The following is a 17,477-nucleotide window of genomic DNA, read 5'->3' as shown; positions in this document are numbered from 1 at the left end:
AAAAATATTAAACTGGAATATAAAAATATGTATCTAATTAAAAGTTTAAAAATCACGACAGTTGTTGCCTCTAGGATCCCAGAGAATTAGTTTTCACACTTGCTTACTAGTGTGGAGTGAAGTCAGTGTGCCTGAGTTCAAATCACTGCTCTGCCATGGAGCTCACTGAAGACTGAACAGCCTTGACTTAATCTATCATGCAGCCTAATCCATCTATCATCATCATCATCATCATTAATAAAATGTTTAGATACCCATTTTCAACAAATACTTTCTACATTTAATTGGAAATGTGCAGGTCTTTAAGTTAGCTCCCATGTGCAGTAGACATTGAATATTTCTCTGCAATTATTTTTCCATATTAACTTGTTCCAGGCTGGGCAAATCTCACAGGAGTTAACTGGAATAACACTGAATTGGCCCAACAGGGTCAGAAGAATGACACCCCCACCCCCACCCCCTTCAAATCTGATTTTTGTCAGACTTTCCTTAATTATCTGAAGACTAACTGGAAAGAAAGAGCAGCTCTTTGTAGAGCAGCGGCTGCGCTGGAGACCTGCGAATAAGATCTGCGGAAGGGAGGAGAAAGAGTCAGAGCGTTCCATTGGGCGGCGAGTGTACCCTCGAATTCCCTGAGGACTAGGGGATAGGTCCAGGACGGCGCTTCATTTGCATACCCTCAACCATATGAGCCCTGGGGAAGTACAGTGGGGACTGTGAGAAGTCTAGCTGGAAGGGAGGCGCAGCAGCAAACTTCAGAGCAGAGCGTGTCTGGGCTGTGCTGCGAGTGAGGCTGGTGGAGCATCGTTGTTTTGGTTTCGGATCCTACACAGAACTCAAGGGGTTTTTTAGAGGGTGTATTTCAGTAGGGGCGACATGACCGCCTCCCATCTTCTATTTGTGCCCATGCTACTCCAGAGCCTCCTGTTCTCGGGAGTGCTCTGCGAGGCCATGAGATTCCACACAGACGAGGAACAGCCGCCCGGCACTGTCGTCGGGGTGCTGATGGAGGAGCTGCTGCAGCTCGGCTCAAGAGTGGACGGGCCCCCCAGTAGCTTCCGCCTAGTGAAGCAGGCGGGCAACAGCTCGCTGGTGCGGGTCCGCGAGCGGGACGGCCAGCTGAGCCTGGGCTCGGAGCGCCTGGACCGCGAGCAGTTGTGCGCGGCGGGCGGGCAGGCGGAGGAGGAGGCGTGCGTGCTGGCCTTCGACGTGGTGAGCCTGGGCGGGCCGCGCGGCGGCGCCCAGCAGTACCGCCTGCTGCACGTGGAGCTGGAGGTGCGCGACATCAACGACCACGCGCCGCGCTTCCCGCAGCCGCTCATCGCCCTGGAGGTGTCGGAGAGCGCCGCGCCGGGCACCCGCCTGCCGCTGGGCCTGGCGCACGACCTGGACGCGGGCTCCAACGGCATCCAGAGCTTCGCCGTCTCGCCCAACAGCCACTTCGGCCTGGAGGTGCAGAGCCGCGCCGACGGGCTGAAGTGCGCCGAGCTGGTGCTGCTGAGCGAGCTGGACCGCGAGGCGCAGGCCTCCTACCGCCTGGAGCTGGTGGCCAAGGACGGCGGCAGCCCGGCGCGCTCGGGCACGGCCACGGTCAGCGTGCGGGTGCTGGACGCCAACGACAACGCGCCCGCCTTCCCGCACGGCGCGCTGCTGACCGTCGAGCTGCCCGAGGACGCGCCGCCGGGCTCGCTGCTGCTCGACCTGGACGCGGCCGACCCGGACGAGGGCGCCAACGGGCAGCTGCTCTACGCCTGGGGCAGCCAGGTGCCGGCCGAGGCGCGCGCCCTCTTCGGCCTCGACCCGCTCTCGGGCCGCCTCAGCCTGCAGGGCGCCGTCGACTACGAGCTGCAGCGCGCCTACGAGCTCGACGTGCAGGCCAGCGACCGCGGCGCCAGCCCCCTGGCGGCCAGCTGCAAGGTGGTGGTGCGCCTGCTCGACGTCAACGACAACGCGCCCGCCGTGGCCATCAGCGCCCTCAGCGGCAGCGGCGGCAGCAGCGGCCCCTCTTCCCCGGGCTCGGCACAGGCCTCCGCCTCGGACCCCGCCGCCGCCGCCGCCGCGGTGGTGGCCTACGTGAGCGAGGCGGCGGCGGCCGAGAGCCTGGTGGCGCTGGTCAGCACCTCGGACGGCGACGCGGGCGCCAACGGGCAGGTGCGCTGCGCGCTGCTGGCCGCGCCCCACGAGCCCTTCGCCCTGCAGCGCGCCTACGACGCCAGCTACGTGGTGCTCACCACCGGCGCCCTGGACCGCGAGCGCGTGGCCGAGTACAACCTGACGGTGGTGGCCGAGGACCTGGGCTCGCCGCCCGCCAAGACGGTGCGCCGCCTCACCGTGCGCCTGGCCGACGAGAACGACAACGCGCCGCGCTTCGCCAAGGCCCGCTACGAGGTGGCCGTGCTGGAGAACAACCCGCCCGGCGCCTACCTGGCCGCCGTCCTCGCCGCCGACCCGGACCTGGGGCCCAACGGCAAGGTCACCTACCGCCTGCTGGAGGAGCCAGTAACTGGATCCCCCGCCCCATCCCAACTGATCTCGGTGGATCCCCACAGTGGGGTCATCCGAGCCCTGCGGTCCCTGGACTACGAGCAGCGGCTGCAGCCGCTAGAAGTAGGGATCGAAGCTTGCGACGGAGGCGCCCCGCAGCTCTGCCAGCGGACTCGGGTTGGGATCACTGTGGTGGACCAGAACGACAACCCACCGCAGATCACCTTCCCGCTGCTGGTCAACGGCTCTGCGGATCTCCCGCTGCCTCTCAGAGCTCCCGTCGGTTTCCTGATCGCTCGGGTAGTAGCCAGGGACGCAGACGATGGCCCCAATGCCGAGCTCTCTTTCTCTATCGTGGGGGCCAAGCCCAAGCTCTTCGCTATCACTCCCCTGACGGGAGAACTCTTTCTGAGGCAGAGACTTCCTGGGGGCGTCTCGTCGGAAACGGCCTTTTCCTTGGTCGTCGCCGTCGAGGACGGCGGGAGGCCTTCCCTGACTTGTACTGCCATGCTGCGGCTTATTCCCACGGACACACTACCCTCTAGCGTGGAGATCGTGGTCATGCAGCCCTCGGCGACCGAAGAACAGACCTTAAATCTCTCGGTGGTCTTGATTGCGGTGCTGGCAGGAGGCTGCGGGTTGTTGCTGGTCGCCATCCTCTTGGTGGTAGCCTCCACCTGCAGGAGCAAGAAGAGCCTCTTCGGAGTCATGCCCCCAGAATCGATGCGATGCAAGGCAGGGAGGCTGATGCCGGCAGCAGAGAAGCCTGCATCGGAATGTGTGGACTTGCTCAGCACGCATTTGGTCTTGAGCGCTGCTGCTAGGTCCGGGCCAGAAGGAAGAAGTGGAGAGCCTTTAAGCGTGGCCGTGAGGAGCATCTCCAGTTACGCCTCTCAGGTAAGTATATGTGGAGCTTCTCATGATCAAAGCTTGCCCTGAGTATTGGGGTGCTACATGTGAATGCAATGGTGGGCTGCCCCTCACCTGAAAAGTTTCTTGCTGCTCTAGCTGGCAGGGCATTATTGGCTGCTTTAGGCAGTGTCTGCATATGGGTCTGTAGCTCGCGATTGAGTCTAGGAGGAGCTTCTTTCAAACCTCCCTTTCATCAGACAGTTTGCACTTGTAAGATCAAAGTTGTTCCAAAATCTCCCTTCTCCTCTATCCCCACCCTGTCCCCCATCAGTTGGTGGGAAAGCTTTAACTCATGAAGAAACTTCAACTCATCTCTGACATAATCTAGATCAATTCACTTCTGGATCTTTCACTTCAGAGTTCTCATAAGTGTTTGGGGAGAGCTAGGTTGGTTTTAAAGTTTGTGCCTTTGGGTCTAGAGTCTAATTGAAGAAGAAAGGTTTGAGGCAGACAGCATCATTACTGCCTACGCAGTTGAAGGCAAATAACTTACACATTTAATTTCAGTAATTGGTGTAGCATTGTAATCTTAAAAGGAGTTGGGATGTAGAAGCCCTTAAATTGCATTCTTCAGGAGATCTCTTGCAGAATGCTAAACTAAAAACAGGGGAGCAGTAATATTGCTTATTTCTTCAACTAAAGATAATAGATAAAAGGGAGAATATACTTTTGTTATGACATAATCAGGACATGCTGGTGGTTTCTAAGGCCTGGGTTCTCTGAAACCAGCTGAGTTAGAATTCATATTAGCGAATTTACAGGGAAAATACCCTGGGTTTCAGGGTATTTGCAGTTCTTTTAAGTCAACTTTCTTTGAAACAGTCTTGTGGAACAGTGTAACTTTTAAAAGTTAGGCAATATTTATGGCCAGGTCTATTTGGCTTTTTAAGCATCTTTTGCAAGGAAAAAAAGCAAATAAAACATTTTTCAGTTAATGAGATTACCTGGAATGTTTGGCAAATGTATCACTAAAGAAAAGTTTAGGCTAAATTGTCAACTGTCCCAAGCACCCACCCTAGATTGCTTTTCTGCTTTTAACAGCACATCAGCCTGATATGCAGAAATCAGCAAGGGAAACTTTTCATAGTATGGACTTGAAGGTGCCATCTGCTGATATGATTAAGTTGCTGTTAAAGGAACAGTTATATTTATTTATTTAACATATGTGTATACCGCCCCAAACCAAGGTCTCAAGGCGGTTCACATTCAGAGGTGCACCTAGGTAATTTTGGAGCCTGGACCTGAAAGTCTTTGGAGGGCCACCCCCCCAACTCCCTGCTGCAAGTTAAGCATCATTTTTTAACCCGTATTACATATGCCCACTAAATGAATATGTGTTGTAGAGGTAGGGCAGCAGAGACTCAGATTTGTGCTTGAGGCCAACTCCTCAACTCTCACAGCTCCACCAAGATACCCTTTTATTTTTAAGCAGACTTCTACCACATGACAGTAGTTTATTTTCTGCAGTCTTGAGGGCTAGAAACTGGTTGCTTTTCAAAATTAAAGTTCAGATTCTAAGGAGTATGTATTTGGGAACAAGAACCTTTGCCAGTAGGTGTAATAAATAGGACTGAAAGGGTCATTAATACCAGTGGGTTGGGATTGTTACTGTGTTTTCCTTATTACTGCATTAAAAATGAAACTGTAATGTGGCTTTTGCTTCTTTTTGACAGGTTCACATTCCTTTTCAACCCTCATCTGTATGGGAGGAGGGGCAATCGGCTTCAAACTTCAGGTAAGTACATAATTTGCTTTTTATTGGCTAATACAATCATTTGCTTTTTTTTTTTTTTTTTTTTACAAAATGCTCCTGGGCTAGTGGCAAGTTATAAATACTTGTAGCTGTGTCCAACAGGGGTTTTTGCAATTAAAAAAAACAAAGCTGTTTCAAAAGGATGGAATTTAGAATAGAGAAGTGATGGTTAAGGAAAAGAGTGTGTGCTTAACCTTTTCCCACCTGACATTTCCGCTACTCCAAATTGCTCCTAAGTGGTTTTCTCCTTGCAGGGTTCAAAATGTGTTTTGGAAAAAGTGAAAGGTTATTGCTCACATTTTATATTCCATTCTTTAAACAAGCACTCAGGGTAGCACATATAGGGTTGTCCCTTTTATCCTCACAGTGAAACTGTCAGGCAGTTTAGGTTGGGAGACAGTGACTGGCCCAAGATCACTCAGTGAGCTTCATGGCTGAGTTAATGGAATTTGAACCCGGTTCTCCATGGTTCTGATTCAGAATTCCAACTACTACACTTGCACGGGCTCTAGGCAAGTTGTGGGGGAAATAATGCGGAGGCAAGAGGGTAGGGGAGAAGGCTAAGCAATCCACCTTTCCCTGCACCTTCTCATCTCTAAATTCCCTCCTATGAAGGTTTTGCCTACCTAAAATAACATTGGGCCAATGTTTCCCAGACTATGAGAAACACCTATATCGGCAGTTATATCAACCACAGGGCTCTGTGGTTGCCAGGAGTCGAAATCAACACTATGGCACACTTTACTTTACTTGCATGGTAGCATGCAAAGTAGCATGCCTTGCCCATCTGCTTTAGGACATTTTTGTTGCAAATAAGAATTTAGATTCCTCCCCACCACCCGGGATGAATAAAGGGGACAACAAACAATTGCTGAAAGAGCAGTGCTCATAGTGCTCTCCAGCATTTACTCAAATGCTTCCCCTCCCATCTTTAAAGGCTTTTAAAGAACCAGCCTCTGGCTGTGTGAACAGAGGCCCCTGCTAGGCGGAATGGATAGTTTCTATTTCCTGGAGGGAGGAGGCAGTAGCTCCCACATCTGGGGCTCCCAGATGTGGGAGCTACTGTCTCCTCCCTCCAGGAAATAGAAACTATCAATTCCACCTAGCAGGGGCCTCTGTTCACACAGCCAGAGGCTGATTCTTTAAAATTCCAGCCTTTGCCTTTGTGCTGCTTTTCGCTGCTTGTCCTTTTAGCCACGTTCGTGGCTGTTGAGGATGGTTAGGAAGCTACCCTGTTCTCCAGTGTCTCCCAAATCTGCAGGAGCAGTAAGAACTTGGAATTTCAGGGGCAATACCCTTAATGAGCCATCTAATGGCACAGCAGGGAAATGCTTGACTAACAAGCAGAAGGTTGCCGGTTTGAATCTCCGCTGGTACTATAACGGGCAGCAGCGCTATAGGAAGATGCTGAAAGGCATCATGCATCTTCTCACACTTTGTGGGAGGAGGCAATGGTAAAACCCTCCTGTATTCTACAAAAGAAAACCACAGGGCTCTGTGGGCGCTGGGAGTCGAAATCAACTTGATGGCACACTTTACCCTTAATGGCACCTTAAGTCATATCTGGATTCACACTAGAGTTTACCAATTTACATTCTCCACAAGGGTGTCAGTTCAGGGATAAGTCCTATTTTCCATGTTTAACATATTAGTTACATACATTCTCTTCCAAAAGGCAGAATGAATCATGCCTTACTGTCTCTCCTACAGGATTAACTCACTTCCTATATAGGAATCTCCACCCAATAGTGGTTGACTCTATTGCTGAGTCTTTGACTGAGGTGTTGAGCACACAACTCAAGCTCCTAGATCAGGCTTTTCAGCTTGGGGAAAATGCACACCCAGCACCTATTTGCAGATATGTTCCCTCCTGTTGGATTGGACAAGTGGTTCCTTCCATCTGCCCATTATTACTCATGTAGGGGGGGAAGGAGGGGGTTCTCGGGATGGCAGGAGCCTTGCTGGCGGGCACTGGGTTCCTAGAACACCAGGCTCCTCCAAGTGGGAGGGATGAGGAGCTGTGCCTGCTCAAAGTTTGTTGAATCTAGAGGGTTTTTGTTGGGGTTGGGGGTCTTGGCTGGGGTGTGCTCATCTTCTACTGCTACTACTGAGAGGGTCTCCTCTAGGTCAGAGTCCAGGTGGATCCTGACACACTTTTCAGCCTGTATTTATCCCCATGGGGGGAAAGAGATGGACATCTGTATCTTTTCCTCTTGGATGCGGGGTGGGGGGAGCATTTGGAGTAAGGGTGATACTATTGGTGTACCAAGGTGTCCTTGGAACACAGACCATTCTGAACCTCTGGGACCCCTCTACTGCCTCCCCCTCCAGTAGTTTGTCCAGCTGCTCCTGCCACCACCACTGCTCCATTCCTGCCTCGCACCCACCTACCTTGTTCCTCCATGCCTACTCACTGCTGCTGCTTGCCAGCTATTGCCACTCTTGCCTGCCTCCTGCTTGCCTGTCTGCCTCCTCTGCCTACCTGTCTTTTTGCTTCTGACCTGGGAGCAGGAGAGACAGCAAGGTGTTGAGTGAGTGAGGGTGGGGATGCATGCTGCCACAGGGGATGGTACTACGTGCCCGAGAGGGTGACTAGCTAGCTACCTAGGTGCTAGCTACACCCCTGATCTGGAGGAAACAATTTTGACAGCCAGTAAAAAAGGTTGAAACACCCCCTCCTCGCCTGTCCTTCCTGTGTTTCTGATTCTAGGCCAAGACATGGTGCTCCACTGTGTTAAAAACAAATAATTGAAGCCCTCCAAGTGATGCGTAGTTTGGCTCTTTTATCTCCTAAGATAATGGCAAGAACTACTATATCCCTCTCATCCATCCATCCATTTATTTATTTATTATACTGCCCTTCCAAAATGGCTCAAAATTGCTTGTCTTTTAATGTTAACTGTTTTAAATTGTTGTTTAAATGGTTAAATTGTTTTAAATTGTTGTTTTAATAGCTGTTTTGTTTTGAGTTTTTGTTCTATTTATTTGTGTGAACTGCCTAGAGCCTTTGGAGTCAGGCCTAAATTAAATGAATTATTATTTAATAAATAATAATAATAATAATAATAATAATAATAATAATAATAATAATAAAATAAATGTATCAGATTATAAATACTAAATATTAATTTTGTTCCTGGAAGTTAAGTATGCCGTGTTCTTGTTCTATGTGGCAAACATTCTAACACACATGCCCTCTCACCTTCAGTACTCATTCAACTCCAGATCAACTGAGTACAAAAGACAGTGGGAAAGGAGACAGTGAATGTAATGACAGTGACTCTGATGTTAGCAGGGAAGGAGTGAAGAAATCCTCAGCAGAAATGATTGAGAAAGAAGTTGGTAAGTTGAGAAGTCTGTAGCCTCTTTTTTGTGGATGTTTACTCAGCGGTACATCTTTTGTGCCTATGGCTCTTTATTTCAGAGTAAGATGCAAAGAATTGTAGCCTTGTTTTTATGACCTCCAAATGTACTGCCCACAAAAAATTTACTTGCTTGGTGAGAGCTTAGCCTTGTTACTGGCAGGGCTTCTCTGTGGTGTTTTAAAAATGTAAATAATCTTTTTGCTTCACCTCTGTAGGCAGGTGGATTTGAGCAGCAGTTGAAGCACTAATATTGGTGGCTGACATGCTGTGCAATGGAATGTCAACTTAGTAATGTTACATTTGAACAAGTTGTGCAGGTTGCGCACATTGCATTTTGTGAGAGTGGCAAGCATAGCTCAACTAGAGCAACTTCAACCAGATTTTGACTGAGCACACCTTGCAATGCAGATTGCAGAGCAGTGAGTGAAGCACAAGTTAGCCTCAAGGCTAGACATTGAGCTCATCCAGAGCAATCACCAAGAAATATTACACACACAACATCCCAAGACACTTAGGGTCCTTCCCTCTGCTGACCTGTGTCCTGAAGTGGTGCAGAGAGCAAGGGTTGAGTCACCATAGCAGAGTTCAAAGTGGCCTGGCCCCATTTCGATGGTGGTGGTACAGGGGCTTCTGGTTCTTTCTGGGGGCCACCACCACCACTGCCCTTGGTCTGGGGCTGAGGAGATCCAGGAAGTGGAATGATTTCCTTCTGATCCTCCTCAGTCTCAGACCAGAGGGGTGGGATCGCACTGCTAGTGGGGACTGGGGAGGATGATGCAAGTCATCTGGCTGGGCTAGCAGCTGACACCTCCTCCGCTGCCACAGGAAGAGCTTCTTCCACTGTTCCCTCTAAGGCGTGCGCATGTGCTCGTGCTCACAAGTTTTTGAATGTCCGCTCAGTTCAATTTAGATCCTGCTCAGGGTGAATCAAGAAGGCCCAGTTCAGAATGCAGGTGTGCACACACTGCCTTGATACTGCCGCCCAGAACAAAATTCATTCCGCACAGAGATGAAAAAAAATTAGAGGGACCACTGGCTTCTTCCCTGACCGGAGGACCTCCCTCCTTATTCTAGCTCAGCTGCCAGTGGCAGCTGTGCTGCAGGACCACCCTCCTCCCGAAAGGACAGCCTGTATGTAGTGGGGATGACCTGGGGAGTAGGCCCCTCTTGCCATCACCCACCACAACTAGCATCACTTCTCCCTCTGCCTGCCACTCTCCTCCTGGCTCTGCCTTGCACCCTCCCAGACATCTTGGAGTTTTAAAAATTCAAGCCCTAACTCTGATGGTGGTGAGGAAGAAACGCATTTAAGGTGGGAATTTAAAACAAGGAGTGTGGTGTCAGGGGTGATCCATTTATGCTGTGTGTGCTACACACAGTGCTATCTATAGCACTGTAGTGCACAGCAGAGATGTGCAAACAGGTTCAGTGTTGAACAGGTTCGACACTGAACCTGTTTGGATCGATAGTCCAATATCGAGCCACACCCCCCCGCCCCCCGATGGCCATTTGGTTGGGTTCACTATTTTTTTCATTCAATTTTTTAAACACTTTTAAAAACTCATGGGCTTCTCACTTTTTTTACTTATGGGCTTCTCTAAAGCTGTGTGTGTGTGTCTCCGGAATTCCCCCTCCCACTGCCGGCCTCCGTTATGGTAAAAATCGTCCAGTTCGGGTGGACCCAGCAGAAGCCCACTGGGCATGTGCGGTAGCCTCCAAAATGGCCGCCGCCATGCAGGGCAAGCCCAGAACAGGCTGAAGGCTGCCCGGATGGGGCGATTTTTACCATAATGGAGGCCAGTGGGGGGAAGGGGAACTCTCGAGACCTCCCTGCAGCCTTGGAGAAGTAAAAAAATATTTTTAAATATTATGAACCACCTCTGAACCGAATGTTTTGAGGGGCCAGTTGTGCTCACCCCTAGTGCACACGCATCAAACCCCACCCCCCAATGAAGCAGGCCCCAAACTAGGCCCTATTTAAATTACTCACACCTGACTGGGTGGGGTGGAGGTGAGGGCTTACCTTCCCATGTCTTCTGCTGGAGTCTGAAGATGGTCAGGTGCTGTTCTCCAAGGCACTAGGGCTAAGCAGACACTGGGACTCAACAGATGGCAGGTGGGTGCCAGGCGAGCTCCCACCCACCCCAAATAATCAAAAAAGAAAAAGCTGGTGGGGTGAGGAGAAAGGAAACAGAGAGCCTGGCAGGCTTGGTACACACACCAGCCTACAAAAAGAAAAAAATGAACTCCAATCCAGGCACACAGCAGCAGCAAAGTGTAGCTTGGGGCTGCAAATGGAAATAAAATTTCCATTTTATTTCCACTGAGGGCTGGCTACAGGAAAAAGAAGAAATCCACAGAAGAAGAAAAAACCCACAGCAGCACCCAGTTAAATCTACCGGGGTTGCTGGTAGAACTAGAAGAAGATGAAGAAGAAAGCAGTTGATGCACTGCAAAAAGGAGAAAGGAGAGAGACCGATAAGCCAGCTGAGCAGGTACTCTCTGTCTCTACTGGGCCAGGCAGGCCCAGGCCACCACCATCTGAGACTGATGCAGTCTTTATCATTTGTACTGCTGCAGTCTTTGCGATCCTTCTTCCTCTCCTGAGGGGCACATTATAAGGGCTCTCTGGTCTTCCAGCCCCTTAAATAACAGTTTTAAAAATCTCTCCTTTGGCTCCCCCTCTCCCCACAGCTAATGCGGCACCATTGCCCATGATAACACTTGATTTGCATGATGACAAGCCAACCAAGGAAAAAGGAGATCACAAGCCAGTCGGAAGCCAGTGCCAGAAAACCAATTGGTTAGGGGGAAATAGCTCGCTAAAATGGTGCTCGGAAGATCAAAACATACTGATTGAAATGGGGTTGTTCTGTTTCGAGTTCAAAACACTTGAAACGGCCCAATTTTGAGTTGGACTGTTCTGACCTTGAAACATTCTGCACATCCATTCTAAGTTTTAGGTCTCTGGTGGTGACCAGGCATGAGGCTAGGGACTACACTCCAGGGTTGCAGCCTTGCAGTAGAAACCTATGCATGTTTACTCAGAAGTAAGTCCCTTTGTGTTTAATGGAACTTTTGCCTAGTAAGTCTGTATAGGACTGCAGCCTTAACTGTTTTAGCTTGAAAAATAAGGTGAATTCAGTTTTCAGCTGTCTTACAATTAATTAATGTCCACATAACTTTTTGCGGGGGTGTGGGGGAAGCTAACCTACTTATCTAGGAGTTAACAGCATTGAATTCAATGAGACTGGCTCAATCTGGGGTGGTGATGGTGACCCACTGCCCCCCGCTGGACATCCACGTTAACAATGACTTGGTTGTTGATGCTTTCACATTACAGAGCAGTTAACATAGGATATCCCATTAGCTTGGTTGTATGCAGTTTGATAAATGGCAGCTATTACATGCTTGCTAATTTCTGTGAAATTGTTTAGGGAACTTTGGTATGTTTTTGTTCCCAAGAAGTTGACCTAAATCACAGTAATGTCATAGCATTTTAGTCCTGCTTCTGTGCTGTGCCTTGTTTTGCTTTGAGGCACTTAGTTAATAATTTTAATTAATTGATTAAATTTTGCTAATTGTGGTATTCTTCAAAAGGCGGGAACTCTTTTGTTCTGAGCCTCCAATATCAACTTAGTTAAAACTTGTATAAACTTGCAGAAGCAACTGTAGTGTCAGAGTCTTGTATAGTATGGAAGTTTGCTGTTGCTTCTTTATGAACAAAAATTCAGTGCATTCAAGTCACGTGTACTGATGCTGATGGTTACCAGTTTTTGTCGTGAATAGAAGCACGACAAGAGGCCTGCAGCCCTGCACCTTTTAAGGGCTTGGCACTGCTGTTTTTCACAGAGGTGTATGCTGAACCTCTTCCCTACCAGCACTGCAGGCCAAACTGCCTATTACAGTAAACACATAATTGAGAAAGACATGCCTAACTTTTCTTTAGTACACAGCAGCTGTGGAAGTGAGGAAGTGGGTAGCTGGATCAGGACTGGGCCAGCCACTTCTCTCTCAGCCCAACCTACTTCACAGGGTTGTTGTGAGGAGAAACTTAAGTATGTAGTACACCGCTCTGGGCTCCTTGGAGGAAGAGCGGGATATAAAATGTAATAATAATAAAGTCCCCCTCCCCTCCAGTGCCACAGTCCTGATCCATATCAGCTTCTCGACGTGGTACCTTAAGCAGGTACATCGGTTCTTAAATCTCTCTGGACAACTCTCCACTCCCTTGATAGTTTGGTGCTGATGGAGGACAGATATAGTGTGTGCCTCTCGCTGGGTGCTTAAGGGTGCACCCTTTTTTCAGGGTCACAAACTAGCCAGTTATGGTGTGTAGGGATGTGCGAACAGGTTCAACATTGAACAGGTTCAACATCAAACCTGTTCTGTTTGACCGTTCGGGGTTGAACCAAACCACCCCCTGTTCAGTTCGATCCCAGACTGAACACTCCCAAATATTCAGGGGGTTCACGGACCATTTTCTTTTTTTTTAAAAAAAAAGAATTTACCTTATTCCCCCTCGGGGGAGTTCCTGAAGGTGGGGGGCGGAGTGTCCTCAGAGTTTCCCCCTCCCCCTGCGGGCCTTCCTCATGCCCCTCTTCGGCCAGTTTTCAGCCTTCACCTGGCGGCCATTTTGGAGGCTGTGTGCCTGCGCACATGGCCTCTGCGTGGCCTGGGAATAAGGTAAAGAAATTTTTTTTAAAAAAGAAAATGGTCCGTGCACCACCACACACCCCCCCCCCCGGACCAGGGGGGTTCGAGGGGGTGCCAGACCAAATTGGCCCAGTCTGGTTCGAGTCCGGTCCTGACTCGAACTGAAGTGGGCCAGCTGGTTCCGTGCACATCCCTAATGGTGTGTATATATGGCATATGGAGAGTTTAGTGCAGAGCACTTGGTTGCAGAGAGGAAAGCTGCCAGTTGATCCATGGCCAAGCTTCCATTTCTGTGCGGTTGCCAACTTACTGTGTAGATTGCCACCAGTCCTTCTGTAAGGGTGGGACTGCTTTTAGAGAGAGTTTAAACTCCAGGCAACAGCATTAGGGTTCCGCAGGCCTAAATTCCTAGGAGAATTTTGCTGACTATCCCCTGTGTCTGTTTTCTTGCTTTAACCATAATATGAAGGAAAGCAGATAGGCATGAGGGGAAAATCCCATGATCCTGTAGGTCATACAGGCAGAGCCCAAATCTCAGTTAAGAAAGATTTCTTTAGGATCAATAGATGAGAGTACAAATAGTAATAAATGGGGGAGTAAGAATGAAGTCATTTATTAGACAGGCAGCACGAACAAAATCAACATTTAAAGTTCTAACACCTGGCTTTCCCAGAACACATAAAAAGTGTTGCAAGCACCACACACATGTATATACACACACACATGCACATGGACAACTTTCCTGTTAAATGCCCAGACTGAAAGGAGATGACGCTTCCACCAAGTTCTCTTTTCTTTTCTTCCCTGTCTTTAATATATGTCAACAGTGTAGGTAGAAAATATGCCTGCATACTCTGTCTTAAGCCATGCTTGAAGAGGGTGCCTTTCAGCGCACAAGATAGTGGGGAAAACTGGATACCCATAGCTGATCCATGCATTTGCTGCATGCAAGTATGGATACTGAACTCTAGATCTAGTTGTTGTATAGAATTACTGCATAATTAAGTTATCTCCAATATTTTGGATTTTTATATGCTGATTTTCAACAAAAAGGTTTATATAGCGAAAGAAATGAGAAGATCATATCCAGGCCCCATAAGGCTCACAGCTGAAAAAGAAACACAAGGTTACAGTTACAGATGCTAGTTACAGATGCTGGGAAGGAAACTATGCTGGATTGAATAGGGACAGTTGCTTCCCCCCTGCTAAATATGAGAGCTACCATTGTAGAAGGGTACCTCTTTGCTCTCTGGGCCTATTAATAAGAGCACATTTTCTCCACATTCTTGATGTCAATTGATTTTGATGTAAATGATTAGAGTTGAGATTTTCTTCCATGATGCCTGACAAGAGAAGCCGTAAGCATTTGGCAAACATTTTGAACAAACTAGAGGTATGATGCAGATGTCTGCAGTGAAGTACCTGCAGCTGAAATGCAGCTTTGGGGGTTGCCAGTTTTGAGTGGAGAAGCAGCAAAAGGATAGTGGTGGTGCTTTCCTGCCAACTATTGTTCTGCACCAACATTACCAAGCTGATTTCTTTCTGCAAGCTTCCTGATGGATGTCCAGAAGGACAACAGTGCTGGTGATTTTGAGGAGGAATGTGGCCAGCAGGGAAATGGTAAAGGGGCCCCTGCTCATGCACTCAAAATTGCAGCCTCCCGAGTATGTTTTTCATTAAATAAAATGTTGGGACTTTGTTACACACACTTGTGTGTAATGTCTTGTTTGCTCCTTAGCTTTTGACAGAATCTAGAGCAAAATGATTTATTTCAAAACAACATAACTTCATCATTTTCCCCCCAGGGACTGCAACCTTTGCCAAAGGACAATCTTACAGAGAGGCAGAAAACAGAGGGCTGCATGTCCACTTATCTTCAAAAAGTAAAAGTCTTCCAATTCATTACGAACATGGGGGTACAATTGCATATCCTGCAACTCGGATTTATGAACATCTTCCTCAGCTGAGAAAATCTCTTTTTCCTTCTGAGTTCTCAACACAACATGAAGGCTGCTCTCCCGTTCAGACTGAAAGACTTCAGAGTGTCTATGAAAAAATTCTTAATGGCAGGACAGACTTGACTGCTTCTTCAAGACAGTACAAAGAATTAAACTATCCTCCACAGAATTCTTTATCAACAGATCTCTCTGAGATAGCAACATCATTTTGACAGAGCAATGGAAAGAGCACTCAGAAGTGTATAGTGAGGTTTTGTGTGTGCATAACCTAGCCAAAGTTTAGCATTTTAAAGTCCCATTGGACTAATGGAGTTAAAACATGCTGGTGGACATCCGGACTAGTGTTGCGCTTATATAGGGGTGCTCAACCCAAATGTCCTGATGGGCAGAAACCAACCATGACTTTGTGTGCACGGTCAAGGTCGTGCACAATAGACAATACTGAGCTAGATAGACCAGTGGTCTGACTCAATATATAGCAGTTTCCTATGTTCCTGTGTTTTAGGGCATTGATTATTAAATTAATATTTAATTAATTAAATTGAGTCAGATTAAATTGAATTAAAATTTATTTTTAAATTTAATTCCACCACCCACATTCGAAGGCAGCCCTCAGCCCGCCCGCCTGCATCTATCCTTCCCCTCCGGGCAACTTCCCTCCAGTTTCAAAAGTCGCCACTGCTGCCAGCTACCTCAAAGGCCTCCTGTGTCTTCATCAGGGTGCATGCGCCCCCTCATTCCCAGGAAGCTCTCAACTTTCAGAAGCAGAGTGGCTCAGGAGCCGTGGTGAGCGGCTGAGGGAGGCGGTGGCACTGCCTCCACATCGCAGTAGCATGCCACCTCACCATCACTCCTGTTGATCACCTGTCAGGGCTCCCAGAGCCATCCTGCTGCTCTTGGGCCTGGGAGGTGGGTGGCAGCGGTGGCCACAACTTTTGAAATGAGGGGTGTTGGTCAGAGGCGGGGGGTGTGTGGCTGAGGGCTGCCTTCCATTGTGGGCCGGCAAAATGTGCCCGCGGGCCAGATATTGTGCAGCCCTGCACTAGTGCAACAACTAGTTAACACAAGCTTGAATATGTCCTAGAGAAGATCTAGTTGTGGTGCTTTGCATCATTGTGCAATGACATGGGACATATTCAGAGTTGTGTAGCCAGTTGTGCAGTGTATTGTGAAATTTGTTGTGCAACTGTTGACAAGTTGTTAAAATCAATAGCACAAGCAGTGGTCTGGAACACATTTTCCTTTCTTTGTACATTGTCCTTAAACTAGTGCAACATTAGTTAGATGTAGGCCGCTTAACTTTGGTTGGCTCATGTTCTATATTTGTGCAAAAATGTTGCCTGGAGAGGTGCATAAGGGAAATTCAGAAATGTAAATATTTTCTTAAGTTATGGCACAAGAAATCAGTCTAGACAAATGTTTTTTCTGTGTATTATTTTATTAGAGTCTATGTGCAAAGAACTATAAAAAGTGAACACATTGTTAATGATAGAGGCTATAAGATGTGCTTTTAATATTTTTAAATAAATTACACACAGGAATACAAAGCAAAAGTTTATGAATGCCTTGAAAATTATACAGGCTGGTTTGTTCCTTGGAATTAGTGTTGTTTTTTTGTTAAAGATTTCTATCGCTTGTTTAAACCCAAATTTATGGAGATCCTGAAGCAGAGCCAAAGCAGGAAAAAATACGGAGGCGATTCTCACGATCGCCCCAAAGTGGGCAAAGGGAGCCTAGCCCGCTTTTAGGCGATCGTGTGCTGCAATGGGAGCTGCACAGCTCCCAGCAGCTAACCGCCCTAAATACCCCTCCCATAAGATGAGGTTAATGGAGCAAGCACTCTGTTAATCTCATCTTTTTGCTTGTGTGTTGCCACGATGTGCAACGACACACAAGTAGACCCTCTGGGCAACCTCCCGGGCTCGGGAGTCTCTCCAGAATGCCCCACGTGTTTGTGCAAAGCATCCTGGAACTTCTGGGGGCCACACTGCCCCGATCCCCACAGCCCCACCGGCTCCATGACAGAGCCAACAGTCATGTGGGCGGCTGGCTTGATCGTCTGTGGGGAGAGTAGGCTTAGCCCGCTCTCCCTGCAAACCCCCTTCTGGCAAGTCTCACTGATCATTGGACTCACTTCACTGTGTGATCCAAGCCCTATGAAATCATGTACATATCAACTAGGTGACAAGAGACACCACTCCTCCAAATTTGGTGCATATCTTTTTCAAAATGGCTGAGATATTGCAATTTAAGTTTTCAACTCCTAGAAAGAGGGGTCAAAGAGTTGGCAATATTTTGGACACAGATAATATATATATTTCCATGTTTGATATCTTTTTAACTATTTCC

At 48.3% G+C, this 17,477-nt stretch overlaps 1 protein-coding gene across 2 annotated transcripts; it reads left to right on the top strand.

Moving 5' to 3' along the window:
• Window positions 1-700: 700 nt before the first annotated feature.
• Window positions 701-16,728, top strand: LOC128351647 (protocadherin-8-like). Of its 2 annotated transcripts, XM_053311353.1 has the most exons (5): window positions 701-3,381; window positions 5,070-5,131; window positions 8,358-8,491; window positions 10,843-11,009; window positions 14,976-15,112. In XM_053311353.1, exons 1-4 carry the CDS (start codon window positions 877-879, stop codon window positions 10,905-10,907), a joined length of 2,766 nt encoding a protein of 921 aa, XP_053167328.1. In that variant the 5' UTR covers window positions 701-876; the 3' UTR covers window positions 10,908-11,009; window positions 14,976-15,112. The 2 variants fall into 2 exon arrangements, with proteins under 2 accessions (XP_053167328.1, XP_053167327.1); XM_053311352.1 differs by lacking the exon at window positions 10,843-11,009 and having other exon boundaries at window positions 703-3,381; window positions 14,976-16,728.
• The last annotated feature ends 749 nt before the right edge of the window (window positions 16,729-17,477 follow it).

Source organism: Hemicordylus capensis, chromosome 3 (genome assembly GCF_027244095.1).
Source record: "Hemicordylus capensis ecotype Gifberg chromosome 3, rHemCap1.1.pri, whole genome shotgun sequence".
NCBI lineage: Eukaryota > Metazoa > Chordata > Lepidosauria > Squamata > Cordylidae > Hemicordylus > Hemicordylus capensis.
This window is presented reverse-complemented; position numbering and strand designations above follow the sequence as displayed.

Bases quoted from the DNA above. Each gene is read 5' to 3' on its own strand.
- LOC128351647 (XM_053311352.1), top strand. From the start codon at position 877: ATGACCGCCTCCCATCTTCTATTTGTGCCCATGCTACTCCAGAGCCTC. The intron at 3,382-5,069 runs GTAAGTATATGT...TCTTTTTGACAG, and splicing joins TCTCCAGTTACGCCTCTCAG to GTTCACATTCCTTTTCAACC. The intron at 5,132-8,357 runs GTAAGTACATAA...TCTCACCTTCAG, and splicing joins CAATCGGCTTCAAACTTCAG to TACTCATTCAACTCCAGATC.